This window comes from Erythrolamprus reginae, chromosome 1 (genome assembly GCF_031021105.1).
Source record: "Erythrolamprus reginae isolate rEryReg1 chromosome 1, rEryReg1.hap1, whole genome shotgun sequence".
NCBI classification, from domain to species: Eukaryota; Metazoa; Chordata; class Lepidosauria; order Squamata; family Dipsadidae; genus Erythrolamprus; species Erythrolamprus reginae.
The window spans coordinates 210,919,827-210,942,267 of record NC_091950.1 but is presented as its reverse complement, the minus strand read 5'-3'; the positions used below and the strand labels follow the sequence as shown (position 1 = coordinate 210,942,267).

The window sequence follows — 22,441 nt, the reverse complement described above, 5'->3', positions numbered from 1 at the left end:
ACTATAACAAAGGGGGCAGTTTCACAGAAGGGAAAGCATAGTCCAGAAATGGGGGTGAGACAAATGGCAGTCCAACCCAGATCAGATAGGAGGCATAAGAAGATATTTGGGATAACCCTCTCTAGAACCTCCCAGGGTATATCCACTAAGGTGAGAATATAAAAGTTTAATCCGGCAAAATTCTGTCTGATATTACATAACTAAATTCTGAATTGCAGCTGGACTATTTTGGGTCACTCTTGGGAATAGGTGAAATATTCTAAGAGGGATATCATGAGTAAACTTCTTCCTGGGCAGAAAGGAGAGGTATTATAATAGTGCTTCTACTGTCAATGCTAAGGTGGCAGCCTGCCATTGAAAAACGGCTGGCTGAGTTTTCCTTTCCCAAGGGGAATTTCTATCCCCCGCAGGAATTCAAAAACCATCCATCAGTCTCTGTCCATGGTTCTCATGGGAAATTTTGAATTCTGAAAAGTCATTTGTATTCACCAAGGTAGAGGTTGCAAGAAGAGAAGGTATGTTACAGAGTACAGAAATGAAATAAAGTCATTCTCCAAAGGTTTCTTGGTTTATTCAATCCAAGCATATTTTGGGAGGATTTTATTCCTATTTCTGGAGTCAAAATACACAATAAAAATACCAGTTCTGATAAATATATTGCTACAGAGATTTTTATAATGTATGAAGAACCAAATTGCATAGCTATATTTAAAGTATTAAGTATAAGTCACCAATAAAAGCTAAGACATCATTAAGTATTCTATTTCTCCCAGCAGAATATTAAACAAAATGACGCAAAAAACATATAGAATTCCATGGGTAAAACATACTCTCTCACATATAGACCTTGATTTTAATACACACTGGTTTTTGTAATTCTTCCTGAGTCAAAATGAAGATGCAGCTCATAAAGTTGCTTTTCTTAATCTTAATCTTAGATGAACATAAGTGAATAAAGACCAAAACGCAAGTATCAATAATATTAAAATTAGTTGGTAAATGTTATGTCCAAGTAACATAGGCAAATTAGCTGTTACAGAGGACTGTAAATGGGCAGCTCTTTGAACATGTGTGGCTTAGATTTTTATTAGTTTCATCTCTTGTCCAAAAATATTTTTTCTCTGGAAAGTTTATTTTCTCTGGAAAAGACAGCAGAGGCAGAAGCATAAATGTTGCCAAAAATTAGAGAAATGCCCAGATGGTTGTATCGAAGGTCAGAATCCAACTATCCATGATTTTCCTCCATTGATTAAATTAAGAAAGTTGCCTCACGAAACTGCAGATATATGGAAGTTAGCTAGGATATCAGTATCAAAATACTGCTTGTAAAAATACTGTACTGTTTTTTATTTTTTAACCAAACTCAAGACCCAGGTTTTGGTAGAAAACATGATCCAAAATTTTAATCTTTCGCTGATCTTTACTAAACTGATCATTAAACACCCTGATTTTTTGTTCTAAATTCCTCCACCAAAATTATCCCCAGACCCTTGTCAAATGACTTGGTTAAAATACTTGATGTTTTTATGGTCATTCAACTATCTTTATATCAGACAGTTGAACTGAGTTGTTTGAGTTGAATTGAGTTGGGTTGGGTTGAGTCAAGTTGAGTTGAGTTGATTCTGGACTATCTTTCAGCCAGCCAATCAGATTGCTATTAATCCCCCACCTCCATAACATTTCAGAATATTTTATTTCATGCATTATTAGATGTTGCACATAAAATATCTGCAATTTATTCCAGGTTCAAAAATAGGTGCCCAATTACTTTTTTTTTCTTTTCAAAAAAGTTTTTTATTTTTACTCCCATAGATATATTTTTACATATTTATCATTTCATTTCTCCTTTCATTTCTTTTATAAAATCTTTACACATATGTTTTATAGTTACTGTATTTTTCAGAGTATAAGAAGAGTATATGACATGCTTGATGCCATTGCACTGGTAGCAAAAATGGAGTTTCCAGCGACCAGTCGTCGCATGCACATGTCCGCATGATATTTGGCTCCTGTACAGGTGCAGGAAGCCAAATCTCATGCAAAGATGTTCTTGTGCATGAGATTTTGCCAATTTTCAACATTTTTTGCTTCCACACAGCAAGAAATGCTGAAAATTGGCAAAATTTCACATGGCTACACATCCTTGCATGAGATTTGGCTTCATGCGCAGAAGCCAAATTTGCGCAAGTGCATGTGCCTGCCCGTCGGTCACCCAGAGCTGCACACACAACTGTACTGGTAGTGGCAGCGACAAAGAACCCTTGCCTGCCCTACTCCAATGTTTTAATCCTCTTTTCATTTTCTGTTTTGGTTGCTTCCCCTATATTTCTTTTAGCTCTCTCATTTCTGTCTTTAACTTTCTTTTTAATTAAAATTTCTAACTTTCTCTCTTCTCTTTTTCATTTTTTATTCTGATATGGTTTTCCTCTTTTCTAGTTTTGTCTTTCTTTCCCCTTTAGCTTTCTTTTCTTTGTTCATCTTTCTCTTATTAAAAAAACGGTCCCCTTATGCTTTACTACCTTTTTCTCCCCCTGTGTTTCAGTAATCCCTTCATTGCATTTTCTTTCATGTTGCTTATTTCTTGGTTACTCTGTTTCTTTGAGTCCTCCAAAGTTCTCCATATTTTCCTCCATTGTCTGAACAGCATTTGTTATTTTTTCCATTATATTTTCCAGTTTCAGATCTATACGATTAATAATTTGAAGTATTCTTTTCATTCCTGTGTGCTATTTTTCAAAGGTCTTGATATCCTGGTGTGTGCCCTCCATTTCTTTGCTTCCAAATTATGTCATTTTAACAATAGGGTTCAACTCATGCTATATGTCCAACAAAAGGAAAAAGTCTGAGAGTTACACCCACTCTTTTCCCCCAAAATGGCACTTAGGCTTCAAATCGGAAATTTCTGTTTATTATTCTTGCTCAATTTATCATTTTAAGTTTATCAATCAAATGAATATAACAGTCAATTTATAGTAAGGCAAAGGCAACTTCCAGTTCAAATACAAAGATTCTTCCCTCTTTAAAATAATAAACAGAATACCGCCGGCTGACTTACCGGCCCCACGGCGATGTTGCAGAAGGGCCGGGCAGACTCGGACCCTTGTAATGGCGGCCGCCATCTTGTTTTCGGCCGAAATCTCGTGAGGCGAGATTTCGGCCGGGAATGCCCTGCCCACGTGGCTGGGCATGACGTCAGGTCCGGGCGGGGCCTGCTGGCCCTATTTAAGGGACAGCAGGCCGGGAAGAAAGCCTTTTCGCCCGGACCTGGTGACAAGAGCAGACACTTGCTTGGTGCTGCTCGGTCGCCATTTTGGTTCCCCTCGTGTCGCGGCCGCCATTTTGTGGCCTACCGAGGGGGCGAAAAGTGCTGTTAGCTGCGGAGGATCTCTGCATTTTGGAGCTGCTTGCTGCAATCCCCCTCGGGCCTGAGGGGGACTGGTAACCTCCTCCCGGCTGGGAGGAGGGCGCGGTGGGGGGCGTTTGGTCTGGGGCCCCTGGTCTTGGGAGTTGGGAGGCCTGATTGCGGGCCTCTAGGGCCTACCTGTAGTGGGGCTTGCTGCCAGCGCCCGAGTTTAATAACCACATAAAGGGGCACGGGGGTCTAGCGGGGTTTTTTCCCCTTTACAGCAACAGGCCCTAGGTAGGGCCTAGCGGGTGTGTTCTTTGCCTCACTCAGGCAGTGGGTTTGGTCCTAGTTCGTTTCGGGGGTTGCTCCCTGCACATTTGGTTCAGTTGGGATGGCTCCTAAAAAGAGGCCTGCCACTGCCCCTATGGCTCCGCCGGCTGCGCGCCCCAGGAGGGCCCTTAGGCCTTCTGCCCGGGCTCGGGCCAGTAGGGAAGGGACTGCGGGGGTGGTCCCTGGGCAAAGGGGGGGTGGTCTCGTTGCCACCTGCCCCTCAACCTGATCTTTCTCCTGCCGTGTCTTGGGCCAGGGTGTTGGAGAGGCTCGACGAGCTCGAGCAGTGGAGGAGCGGTGCGGTCCCCGGAGCGGCCATCGATCAAGTTCCCGCGGCGTTGGGGAGTGATCCGGCGGCGGCCCAGGCTGGGCAGATGACTCCGTTTGGACGACAGGCCCCGGCAGGGCCTATGGCGGCTTTTCCGGGCCCTGCACAATTGGGCCCCCCGTGGATGTCATCAACCCCGTACGGGACAGGTGAGGCTGCACCACACACTACACCACTGTCCTTTCTTCCTCCCCCCGCCCCGGGTTTTCCCCCGGCGGGGGTCGGGAGTGGGTCCAGTTTTTTGGGGTCCTCCGCGGGCACCTGCAGGCAGGTATGGGCACAGCCGGTTCCTCCTCCGGTGCCGCCGGCGGCCGGCACTGCCCCGCTGCCCGGGACGGGTCCTGCGGGGATACCTGCGGTGCCAGGTGCAGGGGGGTGGGTCCCCCCGGCCCCTGCTGTTATGCCCCCGCTCCTCGTGTGGCCCTACCCCCACGGTGCGGGAGTTTTTGGCGTAGCGGCCAACTCGGTATGGGACCCGTTCGCTTGTATTAAAGCGGGGGCCATACCTTGCGGGCTGCCGTCCACCCCTCTAGGATGCCACCTTCACCCGTCAGTCAAAAAGGCTATTTGGCGGGGTGAATACGTGGATCTTTTTTCGCTTTTGAACCGAGAGGTTCCTAAGCAGGAGAAAGAGATTGTCCCGGGGGAGAAAGCGAAGAAGACCAAGGTAACGAAATGCTTCAGCTCCTGGCTGTATGCTTTTCTTACTTATGGGTCTGTGGTAATACAGCGGCAGCCGGCTATGGCCTCTGCCATGTTTAAGTATATAGACTTGATTGCTAGGGCCCACTTCGAGTATAAGGGCACCATATGGCACCATTATGATAAGGGTTTCCGTATGAGGATGGCTGTCGAACCTAACTTGCCATGGGATATGGTGGTCCCGGACCTGTGGTTCCGGGCCACGCATATGTCTGGAAAGGAAGGGTGCGAGCGTACGGATAGTGGGCACTTCATGGAGGAGGAGCCTGGCGCGGCTTCACCGGCCAAGGCGACTCCGGGTGTGGCTGGCAAGGGGGCCTCGCCCGCTTGTCATGAGTTTGCTGCAAAGGGGGCGTGTTTTCGTCCCTTTTGTAAGTACAAGCATGCCTGCGGGAATTGTGGGGGGTCCCATGCAGCTTCAGTCTGTCCCCGCCCCAAGAAAGGGGCGGAGAAGAAGGGCGGGGGTCCAGGAAAACCTCCCCCACCAGCTGGGGGAAAAGGGGCCCAGCCCAATTAATGTATCTGTGCTCGAGGGTTGGTTGTTCGACTACCACCCTCGCCCGAGAGCCGAGTTGCTCTTGAGGGGCTTTTCCGAGGGATTTAGGATCCCTTATGTGGGCGTTAGGAAGGCTTTCATGTCCGACAACCTCAGGTCGGTTGTCGGACATGAGGACATTGTGCGGGCTAAGATTCGAAAGGAGGTGGCTGAGGGTAGGGTCCTTGGGCCTTTCCCGGAGCCGCCCTTTTCGAATCTTAGAGTGTCCCCCCTGGGGGTGGTCCCCAAAAAGGCGAGTGGTGAATTTAGGTTGATTCACCATTTGTCTTTTCCAAAAGGGGAGTCAGTGAATGACTTCATTCCTGACGAACTTTGTTCAGTCCGGTACGCATCTTTTGATGCGGCCGTGGCCATGGTTAGGGAGTGTGGGGTGGGAGCCCTTATGGGTAAATGCGACATTAAGTCGGCATTTCGGCTCCTCCCCATTCACCCAGGCGACTTCGAGCTTCTGGGCTTCCATTTTGAAGGTGGGTTTTATGTGGACAGGGCTTTGCCTATGGGCTGCTCTGTTTCCTGCTCCCTTTTTGAGAGCTTCAGTACCTTCCTGGAGTGGGTGCTCAGGAGGCGTAGTGGCCTGGGTTCAGTCGTTCATTACCTTGATGATTTCTTGATGGCCGGGCCGGCGCACTCGGAGCAATGTTTTGCTTTGATGCGGGACTTCGAAGCCCTTTGTGCTCAATTGGGGGTGCCTTTAGCCCCCGAGAAGACCGAAGGCCCTGCCACCAGGATTACCTTCCTCGGTATTGAATTGGACTCAGAGGAGCAATCTTCCAGATTGCCCCTGGATAAGTTGATTAAAATCAGGCGCAAGCTTGAGGCGGTCTTGGGCTGCCGGAAGGTTACTCTTCGGCAGCTTCAGGAATTGGCCGGGATCCTTAATTTTGCCTGTCGGGTAGTGGTGCCAGGCAGGGCTTTTTCTCGCCGGTTGTATGATGCGATGAAGGGGCTAAGTTTGCCCCACCATCGTACCCGCTTATGTGCGGGGGTCAGGGCTGACCTCTGCGTGTGGCGGGAGTTTTTGGAACGCTTTAACGGGTTGTCTTTCTGGCGGCAGGAGCTTCTTTTGGAAGCGGAGCTGCAGCTGTGTTCTGACGCCGCAGGGACTTGCGGTTTTGGGGTAGTTTTAGGTGACCAGTGGTGCTGGTCGGCATGGCCTCCGGAATGGAGTGCCTGTTCATTGGTTAAGGACTTGACCTTTTTGGAGCTTTTCCCCTTAATAGTGGCCTTAGAGCTCTGGGGAGAGCAGTTCAGCGATAAGACTGTGCATTTTTGGTGTGACAATCTAGCGGTTGTCCATGTTGTGAACGCCCTGTCCTCCAAGAGTGACAGGGTGATGCGGCTTGTCCGCCATTTTGTGCACAGGTCCTTGTCTTTGAACGCCTTGTTTTTGGCTAGGCACATCCCTGGTTTAGATAACGGGGTGGCTGACGCCTTGTCCCGTGGTCAGTTGTCCAGGTTTCGGACCCTGGCCCCGTGGGCCCGAGAGTCGCCAGAGGTGTTTCCGGCCCACCTGTGGAGCCTGGGCGGGCTCTAGAGAGCTGGAGAGACGAGGCCTCCAGGGCGATCGCCTTATCGGTAGCTCCTAGCACCCTGCGAGCTTATCAGCGTGCAGGTAAGGAGTTTGGGGATTTCAGGCTGGGTAGGGGTTACCCCCATTTCTGGCCTGCCCCGGTTGAACACCTAGCTGAATTTTGTGTCCTGCTGAAGGGGCGTGGCTTTTCAGTTAGGACTATCAGGTCTAGGTTAGCCGGCCTCGCCTTTCTGTCCAAGGCGGGGGGGTTTGGTGATTTTTCGGGTGATTTTCGCATCCGGAGGATGCTGGAAGGCTGGGTGAGGGAGCGACAGGGGTTCCCCTCCGACACTCGTCAGGCCCTGACGGTTCAACAGCTGTCTCAGATTAATCAGACGTTGGACAGTCTGTGTGCCTCTCTTTACGAGGCTCGGCTGTTCAGGGCAGCGACTTGTGTTATGTTTTTTGGGGCCCTCAGGGTCAGCGAGGCAATGGCCTCCTCGCAGTCTGACTTGTCGCTCCGCGCCTTCCAGCTCGCTGATCTGACTTTTAGACAAGGGGGTGTCTCTCTTTTGGTGAGACACTCCAAGACAGATCAGTTACACAGAGGGGTTAGACTTGAACTTAGTGCAGCCACCGATAAGTCTGTTTGCCCGGTGGCTGCTTTGCAGCAATTTTGTGTTTTGCGCGGGTCAGGGCGGGGGTACCTTTTTCTACACCAGGATGGCACCCCCCTGACCCGGTATCAATTCTGGGCGATTGTGTCTAAGGCAATGTCTCAGGTAGGCATGGATCCCGCCGGCTATGGAACGCATTCGTTCTGTATCGGCGCCGCCACTAGCGCGGCACTTTCCGGTTTCCCGGCCCAACGGATTCAGGAGATCGGCCGCTGGCGGTCAGCGGCATATTTGGGTTATGTTAGGCCCGCTGAGGATTCTGGGGAGGGTTTAGGCTAGGTAACCTCTCTGTGTGTGTCCTCTTCCAGGTTCCCAGTCCAGGCAGAAACCGACGGCGCTGCTGTGTGGCCACAGCATGGTCTTCTGGGCCGGCCGCTCCGCAGCCAGAAGCGCCATCGGGACCCAGCTGTCGTTGGGACGGTGGGTCAATGTGGTTTGGATGGGCCGGAGGGGTATGCGGTGGGAGGGGCTCCTACCGACGTTGCTGGGTACTCAGCATCTCAGGGCGGTACCCGGCGCTGCTGGGCGGGCGGCTACCCAGGGTCGCGCCCAGATGGGACTGGGTGGTCGGCAGCCCATAGCCGCACCCAGATGGCTGGTCTTGCACCTCGGTGGCAATGACCTATGCCTGCTTGGCGGTCTACCGTTGATCGTCCAGGCGCGCGAAGACCTGCGGCGGCTTCGCACGGTATGGCCCACCACGCAAGTGGTGTGGTCAGAGATCCTTCCAAGGATCGTTTGGAGGGACGCCATTTCCCTTAGGGCCATCCACCGGGTTAGACGCAGGGTGAATAAGGCCGTGGGAAAAACTGTCAAAGAATTAGGTGGGGTGGTAGTGGCCCATCCCCTCATCACTGTAGATCGGCCGTGGCTTTACCGGGCCGATGGCGTTCACCTGTCAGAACAGGGGAACGCCATTTTCTTACAGGACCTGCAGAGGTCTCTGCGTGAGCTGGCGCAGATAGAGGGGGGAGTCGGGGGGCCAAGATAGAGATCTGACCCCCGCTCCGTGGCAGGTTAGGGGCGGAAATCTGGGTGGTTTCAGCAACTGCGCGTTCTCCCTTGGGCATCTTTGGGGATGATTGACAGGTTCTCTCCAAGCCCATGGTGGGTGCTACCTGCGCACTTGGGGGGAACCTGTCTTTGGGTCCCGCTATTGAAGTCCCAGGGTAGGGGTGAGCCGGCGGGACCCCCCTCATACGAGTGTATGGCAGGGTCTCAGGTGAGGGAGAGGTCCCTCACCTGGACCAGCATCGACTACGCCCATAGTTGCCCAGGAATGTTGACCTTTTACGTCATTTCCGCCCCGGAAGTTTTTGTTTGACCCTGCAGGTCCACTGTTTCCGGGTCATAGTTGAATATGTTGATTTATGCAAATTTTTGCTAATTCATGCTAATTTAATTAATAAATTATGCAAATTTATTATAATAAAAATGACCCAATTTTAAATCCAGCTCTGGTGTCCGAGTCGTTACTCCGTCTCTTCTGCAATACCGCCGGCTGACTTACCGGCCCCACGGCGATGTTGCAGAAGGGCCGGGCAGACTCGGACCCTTGTAATGGCGGCCGCCATCTTGTTTTTGGCTGAAATCTCGCGAGGCGAGATTTCGGCCGGGAATGCCCTGCCCACGTGGCTGGGCATGACGTCAGGTCCGGGCGGGGCCTGCTGGCCCTATTTAAGGGACAGCAGGCCGGGAAGAAAGCCTTTTCGCCCGGACCTGGTGACAAGAGCAGACACCCACCCGCCCTTCCCTATTTTGAAGTGTGCTTAGTGGGTCGCCTTCGGGGGCCGAATGGGAATTTTTTGCAGCCTCGCCCATTAGGCCAGGCTGTTTTTTCGCCCATTCCACACTGGGGAGATGGATGGGCGGTTAGGGGGTGTTTTGCATTTAATTAGGTTAATTGGCTTACCTCTGGTCATTGGGTAGGCAGGTTAGGGGCGGAAATCTGGGTGGTTTCAGCAACTGCGCGTTCTCCCTTGGGCATCTTTGGGGATGATTGACAGGTTCTCTCCAAGCCCATGGTGGGTGCTACCTGCGCACTTGGGGGGAACCTGTCTTTGGGTCCCGCTATTGAAGTCCCAGGGTAGGGGTGAGCCGGCGGGACCCCCCTCATACGAGTGTATGGCAGGGTCTCAGGTGAGGGAGAGGTCCCTCACCTGGACCAGCATCGACTACGCCCATAGTTGCCCAGGAATGTTGACCTTTTACGTCATTTCCGCCCCGGAAGTTTTTGTTTGACCCTGCAGGTCCACTGTTTCCGGGTCATAGTTGAATATGTTGATTTATGCAAATTTATGCTAATTCATGCTAATTTAATTAATAAATTATGCAAATTTATTATAATAAAAATGACCCAATTTTAAATCCAGCTCTGGTGTCCGAGTCGTTACTCCGTCTCTTCTGCAACAGTCTTTTTTATCTCAAATTGCAAATAACTCACTTTTCCTCCTGCACTATCTTGTTGCTTCTGACTCTCCTTCAACTTGTGACAGCCATGTTTGCTGCCTCAGCTCTGCACTGTCACCTGGGGTTCACCAGTTCAGGAAGAAGAGGTGTGGCTCCCTTCTATCCTCCTGGCAGTCTCCCTTTGCTTTGCCCCCTCAATGTGGGTGCTTAGGTCCGAGTTCAGACCATCAGGCACAGAGTGTTCAGAGCCTGCCACTAAGGTCACAGTCCCAGCTTCCGATCATGCCAAAGAAGGAACCGGAAGTCCTACTTATGGTTGTAAGAAAAGAAAAATCTCAGCTCTTCAGCTATAAGACTTCAGCTTTCAGGGGAGATGAAAGGTGAATTGAACCTTCATTCTACTTAGGTTTCTTTTAGACTTCTTTTAATTATTTTAATTCAATTTTTGAATAATAAATTAGCTCATATGGAATCCAATTATCATAACATTCTTTACATATGAAGCTATTTCAAATGCTGACATTTTGAGGAATTTTAAGCTAACTTTTACACATTGAAACATAAACACCTTCTATGAGGACATAACATCTTATTTCACAACAGTCCAAGATTGGTATATCCAAAGTTCTTTATAGATTGAAAGATTCCAAACAAAGCTAGTTAACATTTAATTCTACCTGTATCAAAATGATTCAGTTGCGATAGTTTCTGTAAAATATCTGAGAGATACAGAACTTATAAATTTTGATGATTTGGTTCATTTTCACATTGCTTAGACATAACATATCTCATTCCAGTCCCCTCTAAATATGCAATCCTCTGCCTTTGTCTCTCTGTTTTACTGTATTGGCTATGCTGGCTAAGTAATAGGGGCATAAAAAATGGACATCCACATCCATAAATAATTATTTTTATTCATTTATTCCTTTTTATTTATTTATTGTTTATTTATTTATTGGATTTGTATGCCGCCACTCTCCAAAGACTCGGGGCAGCTTTTATTTCACTTTTATTTGGCATTTACAATTTCCTGCATCAAATATTGGAAACCTTGGTCCTTCATCTCAAATACCTTATTAGGACATTTGTCTTTCATTGGCTTTTTTATTTTAATTTTCAATCAATCCATCCATCCTCTATCAGGTTATGTAATTGTACCTTTTGGTAAAAGCTAACTGATCAGAAAACTCATTTCATTTTAAAGCAACCATTGAGTTTATATATTATTGTATATTTGAAAGCATATAAAATAAAATATTTGTGCTATAAAATATTGTGGATAGAAAATAGTGGTTTGTTTCATGTTTGAGGAACAAAATTGCACTTTATCTATTTTTGTTTCATTATACTATTTTCCTTAACAAGCTTGGCAACTTTCCCAAAAAAGGCTCTGCAGGAATATGTTATTTATAATTCACATGAATTCAGAGTTGTTTGCTTGTAACTATCTTTGGGGCTGTCTCATATGGCAAAACTGATTGATTTTGTCAATTTATATGCCATCTAGTCAATATCAATTTTTAGTCACCACATAGGTAGATTTTCTCCATGATAATCTGTTCCCAACCTGGTCTTCTAACAGTGTCCCCATCACTTCTACAACTGAGTCAGCCACCTTTGTGCTACTTGATGTCTTGTTCTTCCATTCAGAATAAAACTTTCAACTTTCAATGGTTGTTTTAATGTATTATTAATTGGATTCATATTATTGTTCTGTTTTTGTACATGCTGTGAGCCGCCCTGAGTCCTTGGAGAGGGGCGGCATACAAATCCAATTAAATAAATAAATAAACTTCTCCAAGATTGTGGACTCAAGTTGGCTGAGTCTTCATATTAAGACTAAAATATTATAATTTGATGATAACTCTGTATTGATCAATTTTATGATCCTTTAGTTTTCTTGGATATTCTTGGAAGTTTTCTCTAACACCAAATTTAATAGCATCAATGCTCATTTAGTCCTGTTTCCTCCAAGTCCAATTTTCAATTCCATCGTCAATGGAGTATCATAGGGAAACCACTGCCTGCACAAAATGATTGGTGTATGCTCACGATAATGAAAGTTAGTTTTTTCTTCTTTTGCTTCATTTGTAACTTGCACATGAGTAGTTCATGAACTGTTCCACAGTCAACCCCTTCCCACAACTTTATTGTTACATATGCAGGGGTGGGCTGCCCCGATACACCTGGGATCACTGTTCCAGTAGCGGAAAGAGTGATCCATGCCCACCACACACAGCATCCCCCCGTGCATCCCCACACAATCACCAAAATTTCATGAGAGGATGCTTGCATGTGTGAGATTTCAGCAATACTTGATATATACAGGAGTGGTGCATCATGTCCTATGCAATATTTGCTATTGTCCTCAAAATGATCACCTCAAACACCTTTAAATATCTCTTCTGCTTAATATAAACCCTGTCCTTCCTTTAGCAGGGCAACTAGAATGAACTTCATACCTTGAAATGACCATTTTGGGAGGATATACAATGAACATATACTATAATGAAATAGCATATTCCTGGTATTCTTCATTCGCACTTCCTAGGAATGAACATACACAATACTGATGCAAGTATAAGTAGGACATGGGTGTGGAAGGTATGTTAGGCAAACTAAGCAACTCCATATAAAACTTTATTTTCTTAAAGTTCTTAGATACATTTTTTGTAGTAAGCATTTTACTTTTGCTGCAGATTGTAATGCAAACAAATATGATTCTCACTTTCCAAACTAATATGAGAACCAGAACACAATTCTGCCTTGGTTTTCACACTTGTTCAATTTTTTCAATACAGCTGATCAAATGATATGTACTGTGATGAAATTGCAAACTGATGCAGGATTAAGATAAAATAAACCTATGCTTATGCAATGCAATGTAGTAGGCAAAATAATACACTCTTCACTCAGAATGAAAAGGTGAATCCTTGGCTCAGTCACACTCTCTTACTTAAGCCACATTACTTAGGTGAATGTGAAGATAACATAGGAAGAGTAAAGGAATGTATATGGGGGAGGGGAAGTGCACATTTTCAGTTGTTCCCCCCACTCCAAATGGAAGCAAGACATGGGCAGAATTGAACCCATGTCGATTCATGAGATTCACAATCTAAAGGTATGAAATGGACCAGTATGTGGTGAAAGATTTTAGCTTGGCCTCAATTTCTCTACATTTTGCCCAGCAACATCTGTGGAAGGAGGGCAAAATGCAAATGGTAAAGAACCCTTGAATACCATTTGTTGGGGGTCAGGGGAAAGGGAGGGTTTTGCCTTCTCTTTCAGCTCAAGATCCCCATGGACAATTGATGGGCCACTGTGTGACACAGAATGCTGGACTCGATGGGTTTTGGCCTGATTCAGCATGACTCTTCTTATGTTCTTATGTAGGTTCTAATGCTATATCAACAAGTTACATGCTCCACCACTTTTATACATTTGATGTGAGGACATATACTCATCATTTTGACAAAAGCAGTGATTCCTGCAGATGTCTCAGTCTGTGCCTTCGGTACTAAACTTAAAGATGAAAAATATTACCTTTTCATATAGCCAGCCAAGAAAGAGTTACAGTTACTACTTGATTGTCTAGTAGAAACCATTAGGTTGAACAAGAAAATGAACCAATACACTGGATAATTTTTTTTCAAAAGTTTTATTCCCTAATCCTGAAAAACTTTTGGTGAAGAATGGAATGGAATGGAACGGAACGGAACAGAATAGAATAAAGGATGGGGATGGGGATGGGGATGGGGACAAGAATGGGGAAAGGAACAGAAACAGGAACAGAACAGCAGAGTTGGAAGGGACCTTAGAGGTTTTCTAGTCCAACCCCCTGCTCAGACAGGAAACTCATATTCTTCAGAAAAATGGTTCTCCAATTTCTTCTCAAATACTTCCAGTGTTGGAGAATTCACAACTTCTGCAGGCAAGTTCCACTGATTAACTATTCTGTCGAGAAATTTCTCCTTAGTTCTAAGTTGCTTCTCTCCTTGATTAATTTCCATCTATTGCTTCCTGTCAGCTTAACTCCCTCTTCTTCATGGCAAACATTGAGATATCGGAACATTGCTGATTGCACAGAGGTGGGTTCCTCCAAGTTCTGACAAGTTCTATGGAACCGATAGTAAGTTGGCTGCCTAGGTCACCAGAATCAGCAGCAACCCAGGCCTACCATGCCCCCAAACCCTCTCTCTCATCAGCATCATAGGTGCTGCCATCTTGGTGTTTTTCTGGTTTTTTTCTTTCTGCGCATCAGCTGGTTTTTAAGCACTGTGCATGCGCACATCCATACACCACGTCAATGAGTGAACTGGCAGCAAAGAAAAGCAGAACCCACCGCTGGACTGCACCTAGATTTTTGAGAAAGGTCTAAGTGTCTAAGTGTGAATGCAGAAAATAAATCTTTAGACACAGGTTGCACTTCATGGTTTTGTATGTGGTAAGAAGTTGGTCATCCAGTTGAATAAAGTTTGATGCTTTGCAGTTGCCATTTCTCTGGTCCCACTAACAGATCTTTGAATTACTGATCAATTGATGACATAGCTTAATCTCTGCATTAGTTACTCTTGGAAACATCTGCCTTACATAACCAAAACCTTCACCTTCCTTGTTCATTGTTTTCACAAAGTTTTTAATCAGTCTAGGTTTTATGTGAAACAAAGGCAAAAAATAACTTAGTCGAATGAAGAAGTAGTTCATGTGCCACATTTTTCTGTCCTGGAATCAAATTCTTTTGCAGTGGCCATGAATGTTTAATTTAATTTAATTTAATTAATTCAATTTATTTGACTTATGCCTCCCAATCCCGTAGGACTCACGGCATCTATGCTATGTGCCTCTCTAGCATGGTTGTCCCATTTGCATATGTAAATAATAGTATTTGGTATATCTCAGTTGATTCCAAGCTGCAGAGTTACTCTTTTTAGATCTTCACAGGTATTCCAGTTCTACTAGGTGTTCTGGATATGCTTCAACAATACGTCCACGTTTTCCTATGTGCAGCACACCCAACAGATACTAAAAGGTGTAAACAAATAAAATAAATAGGAAATGAATGCTAATAATCCCTGTAATTGAAAAAATGCTTTATTCAACTTTCTAGAAAGACTCTTTATGACTTTGAGCTAGGAATGGAGAGCACATGCTGCAAATGTATAAGACAAAGAAATGAGGATTCTCAGTAAGTGGTACAAGCCATAAAATAATCTCACAAATCACTCGCTAATCATCTTTATAAAACCTAATAAGCCATGTAGAATGAGGGCAGGGAAGTACTTCTGAGCTACTGGAAGTCATCAGCCAGTACCTGTCAGAAATAGCCTCCAGTGAACATGAAACTGCTGTAAAGAAATCTGTGGCCTACTAAAGTAGAGTTTTATTACTGGTTATTAGTGGAATGTTAACTTTTCTCCTTGTGACAGGAAAGCTGGGGGAAAAAACTTGTGTTGATAGGTAAAAGGGAAGGGTACCATTGAGCATACTTTATTTCAGGGCTAGTTCCTCAATAATGTTGGGCGCTAAGATGTCAACTTTGGCTGCTGGTGACAAGAAACTGCTCTTTCTCCCTAATTTTTTCTCTGATTTTATAATCATTGAATAGTAGTGGGTTGTCTCAGACAGCACAAAAGGACTGTATTTTATTCCATTCTTGCACTTTTATTACTAGGCTAGGGCTTAGTCTTTCATATCTTGCTTTCCCTTCAAAGCATAAAATATCAGGTTCACCATTACTGCAACAAACCATTCAGTTTTTTCTATGCAGAGTAGGGGTGGGTTGTAACTTACTCTGCTGCCAATTTGCTTCCTCCCACAACATGTGGCTACAGGTGCTTCACGCATGCATGCGCATGCATAGAGCAGAAAACATCACTTCCGTGCATGCGTGAAAGCAAACATTAGCTTCTGCACATGTGCAGAAGCCCAAAACAAGATGGTGGCACCCATGGACCAGCGCAGAGAGAACCGGCTCCATGACATCACTACCTGTTTACTAACAGTTCTAAAGAATCAGTTAGAAGCAGTAAGAACCCACCTCTGATGCAGAGATGGTCACTCTGGATACTTGAATAAATATGAAATATTGGTTTAGAAACATGAAATATAAACAAAGAAACAAATTTCCCACATTGGCAATTTGCATATCTTACTTTAAGAAAAATCCTCTTGAAAGACATTTTGAAAAACAATTATAAATATATCTTAATTTGTTGGTACTTAAACTGCTATTTTGCTCTAATCTTACTAATCAAATAATTTCAGGATAACATTACATTTATACTATTTGTATATAGACCACATCAAGCTACTTTATTAGAGTGATGCTCACCAGATGTGTTGGTATGTCTCAGAATACTCAAATAATTCGGGGGGAAAAAAGATGAAAACAAGATGGAAATTAGGTGGAAGGTAAGAATATGATACAATTCAACCATAAACCAAATCTATAACATAACTGTTCTTACAAATTTATTTTTACCCAACTACCGGTAACTGAAACAGATTCATATGATTCTGTGTAAACTAGTCAAATCCCCCTATTTTTCTTTCCTAAAAATGTCCTGGTTTCAGTCTCGCAGAGGATATGTGATATTTTGGGGGCACTGGGTTGATTTCAGAAGTCAGTCCAGAAAATCTGTGTATTGACGTCTTTCCATAAAAGATAAATAATATTTTACTTTCATCTCAAAGATGACAACCACATTTTATTTTATTTTATTCTATTTAATATAATATAATATAATATAATATAATATAATATAATATAATATAATATAATATAATATAATATAATATAATATAATAAATATAATATAATATAATATAATATAATATAATATAATATAATATAATATAATATAATATAATATAATATAATATAATATAATATAATATAATATAATATAATATAATATAATATAATATAATATAATATAATATAATATAATATAATATAATATAATATAATATAATATAATATAATATAATATAATATAATATAATATAATATAATATAATATAATATAATATAATATAATATAATATAATATAATATAATACAATAAAATACAATACTATACTATACTATACTATATTGTAATAATATACAATATATATTATATTGCAGACAGAAGCTAAGATAGTTTTTAATTTAACGTATTTCCAAAAGGCAAAAAAGATGCTGTCATTTTCAGTACAAGTTTTTTTGGCAGGACTAGATCTGGATAACATTTCTGAGGACTTCATTCTTCTTAAAGCAGGGTGGAAATCTTGTGGTTTGAGTATACAGAATAGGTCCTTCTCCTTCCTCTAGGGCAGAGGTCTGCAACCTTAAACACTCAAAAAGCCATTTTGACAAGTTCCCCACAGGGGGGGAAAAACAGGGAGACATAAAACCTGGGTGGGCATGGCCAACTCTACATCACTCATTTCCAGTCACATGAACCCCTAGCCACACCTACCCAGCTGGTCATTAGGGCAGAGAACTAAGAACCACAAAACACTTCTCTCTCCCCCTCCCCTCTCATCTATGTCTCTTTCTCCCTTTCCCTCTCTTCCCCTCTCTGTATCTCCCACTTCATCTCCCTTTCTCTGAATCTCTCTCTCTCTCTCTCTTCCTTTCTGGGTCTATCTGTCTCCCCTCCCCCTCTTTATATCTCTCCCGCTATAGCCCTTCCTCTTGCCCACTCTGTATCTCTCTGTGTATCTCTCTCCATCTCTCTCTCCCTCTTTCTTTGTGTGCGTGCGCGTGTATGTGTGTCTGTGTCTCTGTATCTCTATATCTCTGTATATCTCTCTGTGCATTTGTGTCTGTGTCTCTTCTCACTCTCTCGGAAAGCCCAGAGACCTCTCCTTGGAGCTCTTCGCTACTCCTTTTCTTTCTTCTTTTTGGAAATCTAGGCTGGCTCAGGAATGAGCACAAGGCATGACAGAGGCTTCCCTCCTCCTCTTCCTCCACCCTCCCAGCCCTGCCACAGCCAGGTGGTCACGAGAGGAGTGAGAAGAAACACAGAGACAGAGAGTGAGACAGAGATACAGGCACACACATATACACACAGAGAGTGAGACTAGCTGATGGGTGAGCATCTTTGGCAAGGCGCCTCTGGCTTTCTCTGAGCCTGAAACTCTGGTTAGGCATATGAGGTTTGGCAGGGCAATCCCCCTTTTTCCACTGCCCTGAGCTTCTTAAAGCTGAGGCTTGGTGCTGCGGCCTGCCCCCTTTCCATTGCCCCTTCATTCCCATGCAACCAGCCTTCTGTTAGTGAGGCCAGCATTGGTCACAGTGGGGTCAGGCCAGTGTCTTGGAGTGGAGAGCAGATGCGCATCTCTCCAAGCAACTGAGGCATGCCCATCATCAACAAGGACCAGAAGAAGATCGGGCAAGAGTGAGATGCTGGAAATCAGACCCAGCCACTTCTCCATACCTCACTGTTGACCTTATCTTCTCAGGCCAAGTGAGGAATGACAAGGAGGAGAAAGGCTAGCCAGTGATGGACAGGGAGCCGCAGCAGAGGCCCAAACAACTGCAAGCGACTCAAAAGCCATGGGTTGCTAACAGCCATTCTAAAGATGGTTCAATGTCTCATTCTAACACCATTCCTAACTGAATAAAAATGACTAATGAAAAGCTTAACAGGATCAAATTAAAGAAATATCTGGTTCAACACTATATTGAACAATACTGAAAGCATATTACTTCCTAATCTGGAAATCACACCACCATGACTAGGAGCAATGCTCCATGAATTCTTTAATCCCTAAAGTTTCAGTCTGGTATGTATCACTAAATCTAGTGATCTTTACAAAGCAAGGGGGAGTGTCATGATGATGATGATGATGATGATGATGATGATGATGATGATGATGATATCATCCAGTAGCTAAAAAGCTGAAGCTAGATGGGCAATGAAATGTTTATGTATATTTATAGTAACTAATTAGTGAAAGAAGTTATCTGAGACATTTACAGTTCTTACGTTTCTCTGAAATAAAAAAAATAGTGTCTAATTTCTCAAATAAGCTGTGATTTAACAAAATTATATTTTTTGCAAGTAGGAAGAATTTACAGTTTCATGTTGTAGTATTAGAAGTTTGAAAAAAGTTCTTAGGAAAAAGTTTAGCATCTGATATAATTTGAATATGTAACACATTTGGCAACTGTAATTTTAATTCAATTTCAAGTTTTCTCTTTTTCTGTTAAAATTCAGTTTTAATCGATTCATCCTCATATTGTTGTTTTTAAGAGTATAAAAATAGAGGAGTATAAAAACAGAATAGGGAATTTACCCTAGCTTTCTTTTTATATATGATATCTTTATTAGATTTCAACATCAAACATTAAAACACAAACTAACATAAAGGAAAAGGGAATAGCAAAGAAATTAAATGTGACAAAAATATCATACATCACGCAAATATTGCAAAAATGACTTCTGACTTTTAATACAGGGATATAAACAATACAACATCTCTCTAGTTTAAACAAATATCACCCATCTATAAAATATCTTAAATACTAATACTAAACATACTAAAAGAAAACAGTATTTATAAACTGTACTTCTCTTAGTTTTATAAAGAAGATAATAACCTGGTGTTTAAAAAGCTACAATATTTCTCTAGTAAATTGATTATTTTCTTTCTCTTGTAAGAAATGTAACAATGGTCTCCAGGTTGCATTAAATCTAGTCAATAATCTCTAAGCAATGCAGTCAACCTTGTCATCTTGGCTAGTTCTATTAATTTCAAAATGCACTTCTATTGTGGATATATATTTCCATAGAATGTAGCAACCCTGCCACCAATGTCATAAATAAAAATAAAGTTCCATGTTTTTCTCCCCCTGCTTAGCTGCCATCCCTATAATAAAAACTTCAGGTTTCGGTGTTCCACTAATTTTCAGACTTAACCAACAAAAATATCTGATTCTAAAATGTTTTGGCCTTCTTTAGATCCTCAAAATTTATTTGGAGTTATCTTATGTGTCTTTAACAATTTATCTGGAGTTAGATATTACCAGTACATCATTTTATAATTTATATATCTAAATTATAATTCAATGTAAATTTCAAACCTTGTGTCCACATATGTTCTCCCTGATCAAGCAAAATATTATGACCAAAATATTTAATCCATTTAACGATATAGTATTTCACAAATTCAACTTCAAGTTTAAACTTCAAGAATAGTTATATACTTTTGCAATAAGATGCTCATCATTAGTACATTTTTTCAAAGTACATTTTTTAATCTGCAAACACATTTTACCCTGTTTAAATCTTTCTGACATACATAAACCAATGACAATTGTAACCATACCTTACCAATTTTTCTCTTGCTTTAAACCTAATCCTAATCATGGCTGACATAAATCAACAAAACAACATATGTCAGCCATGGTTGTTTAACAGTCTCTTTTCTTCTAAAAGTTATCCATACTGGCAGTTTAGGAAACAACTTTCAGTATGGCATATCTTACAAAATAATTCTTAAAAAGTGTGTTCCCTTCTAATTTCTCATACCATAATTAACTGCCACCCAAATCTCAATTCATGACCTTCTAACTCCAGTAGCCTTTCATTTTTTTAAAGTCATCCAATCCTTTATCCAAACTAAACAACATGCCTCCAAATATAATTTTAGATTGAGAAAAGCCATCCAGCCTGTTTACTTGGCATCTTGAAGCAATTTATATTTAACGCTTGGTTTTTTTTATGTTGTAACAGAAACTTAGAAAGGAATTTTCCCAAGCGTTCTTGTGCACAGGCAGTATCTTTATATTGTATCTTTCTGTAAGCTTCTACTAATATGAAAAAAACTAGATGTAATTCTAACAGGTTGTTCTGGAAATCTGCTGGCAGAATAGATAGAGAAGCCGAGAAAGTCTTTTATTGGAGAATAAATAAAGGGTGGGGGTGGGAGAGGGAAACTTTTTCTAACATGACAGGGACAGGCTAAGTAAGTAAAAATTGTAGGTGAAAGAAACATTTTTATTTGGCTTCAAAGGTTCGTTAAGTCGGCACCAGTCATACCTCAGGAGGCCAGGTACATAGTGACTAAAACAGGCCTTCTCAATTGCAATATGTAAGTCAGATACACCATTCCCATAGGAACTCTGTGATTTCAAGTGGCTTCTATTCATCCACTGTTTTGCCATCAATTCTCCTGGTGTGTTTGCTTGGCTGGATTTCAGCGAACAGTACGGCTTTTGTTAAACCAAGCTAAACAAAAAAGAAAAAAAAACTGACAGAGGTTTTCATCAGATTTCTCCTAGCCAATAAGTATAAAACCAACTTTGTTTCTTCAGGAATATATTTCACAAACAATTTCATCAATGAGTCCATTCATTGTGTCTTTGCAGGAGACGCGGAGTAACGACACGGACACAAGAGCTGGATTTAAAACTGGGTCATTTTATTTAACATAAATTTGCATAATTTATTAATTAAATTAGCATAACTAGCATAATTAACTATGACCCTAACAAGGACCCGCAGGATCAAACAATTGCTTCCGGGGCGGAAAATGACGTAGAATAAACTTCCGGGGCAACTTATGGGCGTAGCTCCATGCTAATCCAGGTGAGGGACCACTCCCTCAACTGAGACCTTGCCATGTGCTTGCATGTGGGAGGTCCCACCGGCTAACCCCTAGAAGGGGACTTAAATGGGCGGGACCCAAAGACAGGTTCCCCCCAACTGCTCAGGTCGCCAATACCACAAGCTTGGAGAGAACCTGTCAATCATCCCCAAAGATGCCCAATGGAGAACACGCAGTTGCTAAACCACCACCCAGTTGACCCAGTTTTCCGCCCCTAACCTGCCACGGAGTGGGGGTCAGATCTCTATCTTGGCCCCCCGACTCCCCCCTCTAACTGCACCAGCTCGCGCAGTGACCGCTGCAGGTCCTGTAAGAAAATGGTGTTCCCCCGTTCTGACAGGTGAACATCGTCAGCCTGGTAAAGCCACGGCTGATCGATGGTGATGTGGGGATGGGCCACTACAACCCCACCTAATTCCCTGACTACCTTACCGAGGGCCTTATTAACTCTCCGTCTAACCCGGTGAATGGCCCTAAGGGAAATGGCGACCCTCCAAGTGATCCTCGGGAGGATCTCAGACCACACCACTTGCATGGTGAGCCACACAGTGCAAAGCCATTGCAGGGCATCGCAAGCCTGGCATATCAAGAGCAGACCTCCAAGCATGCACAGGTCATTGCCACCAAGGGGCAAAGGCCTGCCACCTGGGTGCAGCAATAGGATGCCGCCCTCCCAGTACCACCTGGGCACAGCAATGAGATGCCACCCTCCCAGTACCAACTGGGTGCAGCAATGGGATGCCGCCCTCCCAGTACCACCTAGGTGCAGCAATGAGATGCCGCCCTCCCAGTACCAACTGGGCGCAGCAATGGGATGCCGCCCTCCCAGTACCACCTGGGCGCAGCAATGAGATGCCGCCCTCCCAGTACCAACTGGGCGCAGCAATGGGATGCCGCCCTCCCAGCACACCTGGGCGCAGCAATGGGATGCCGCCTTCCCAGCAATTGTGGCAGAAAAAACTTCCCCACCACACGCCTCTTC

General features: G+C 43.6%; 1 protein-coding gene across 1 annotated transcript in view; it reads left to right on the top strand.

The window, feature by feature from the left end:
* LOC139170503 (tigger transposable element-derived protein 1-like) overlaps positions 1-21,874 on the top strand; it is a 34,307-nt gene extending 12,433 nt beyond the window's left edge. The window contains exons 4-6 of the mRNA XM_070757854.1: positions 3,933-4,153; positions 4,272-4,369; positions 21,800-21,874. Of these exons, the coding sequence (XP_070613955.1) occupies positions 3,933-4,153; positions 4,272-4,369; positions 21,800-21,874 (394 nt within the window). The remainder of the gene's footprint in view (positions 1-3,932; positions 4,154-4,271; positions 4,370-21,799) is intronic.
* Positions 21,875-22,441: the final 567 nt, after the last annotated feature.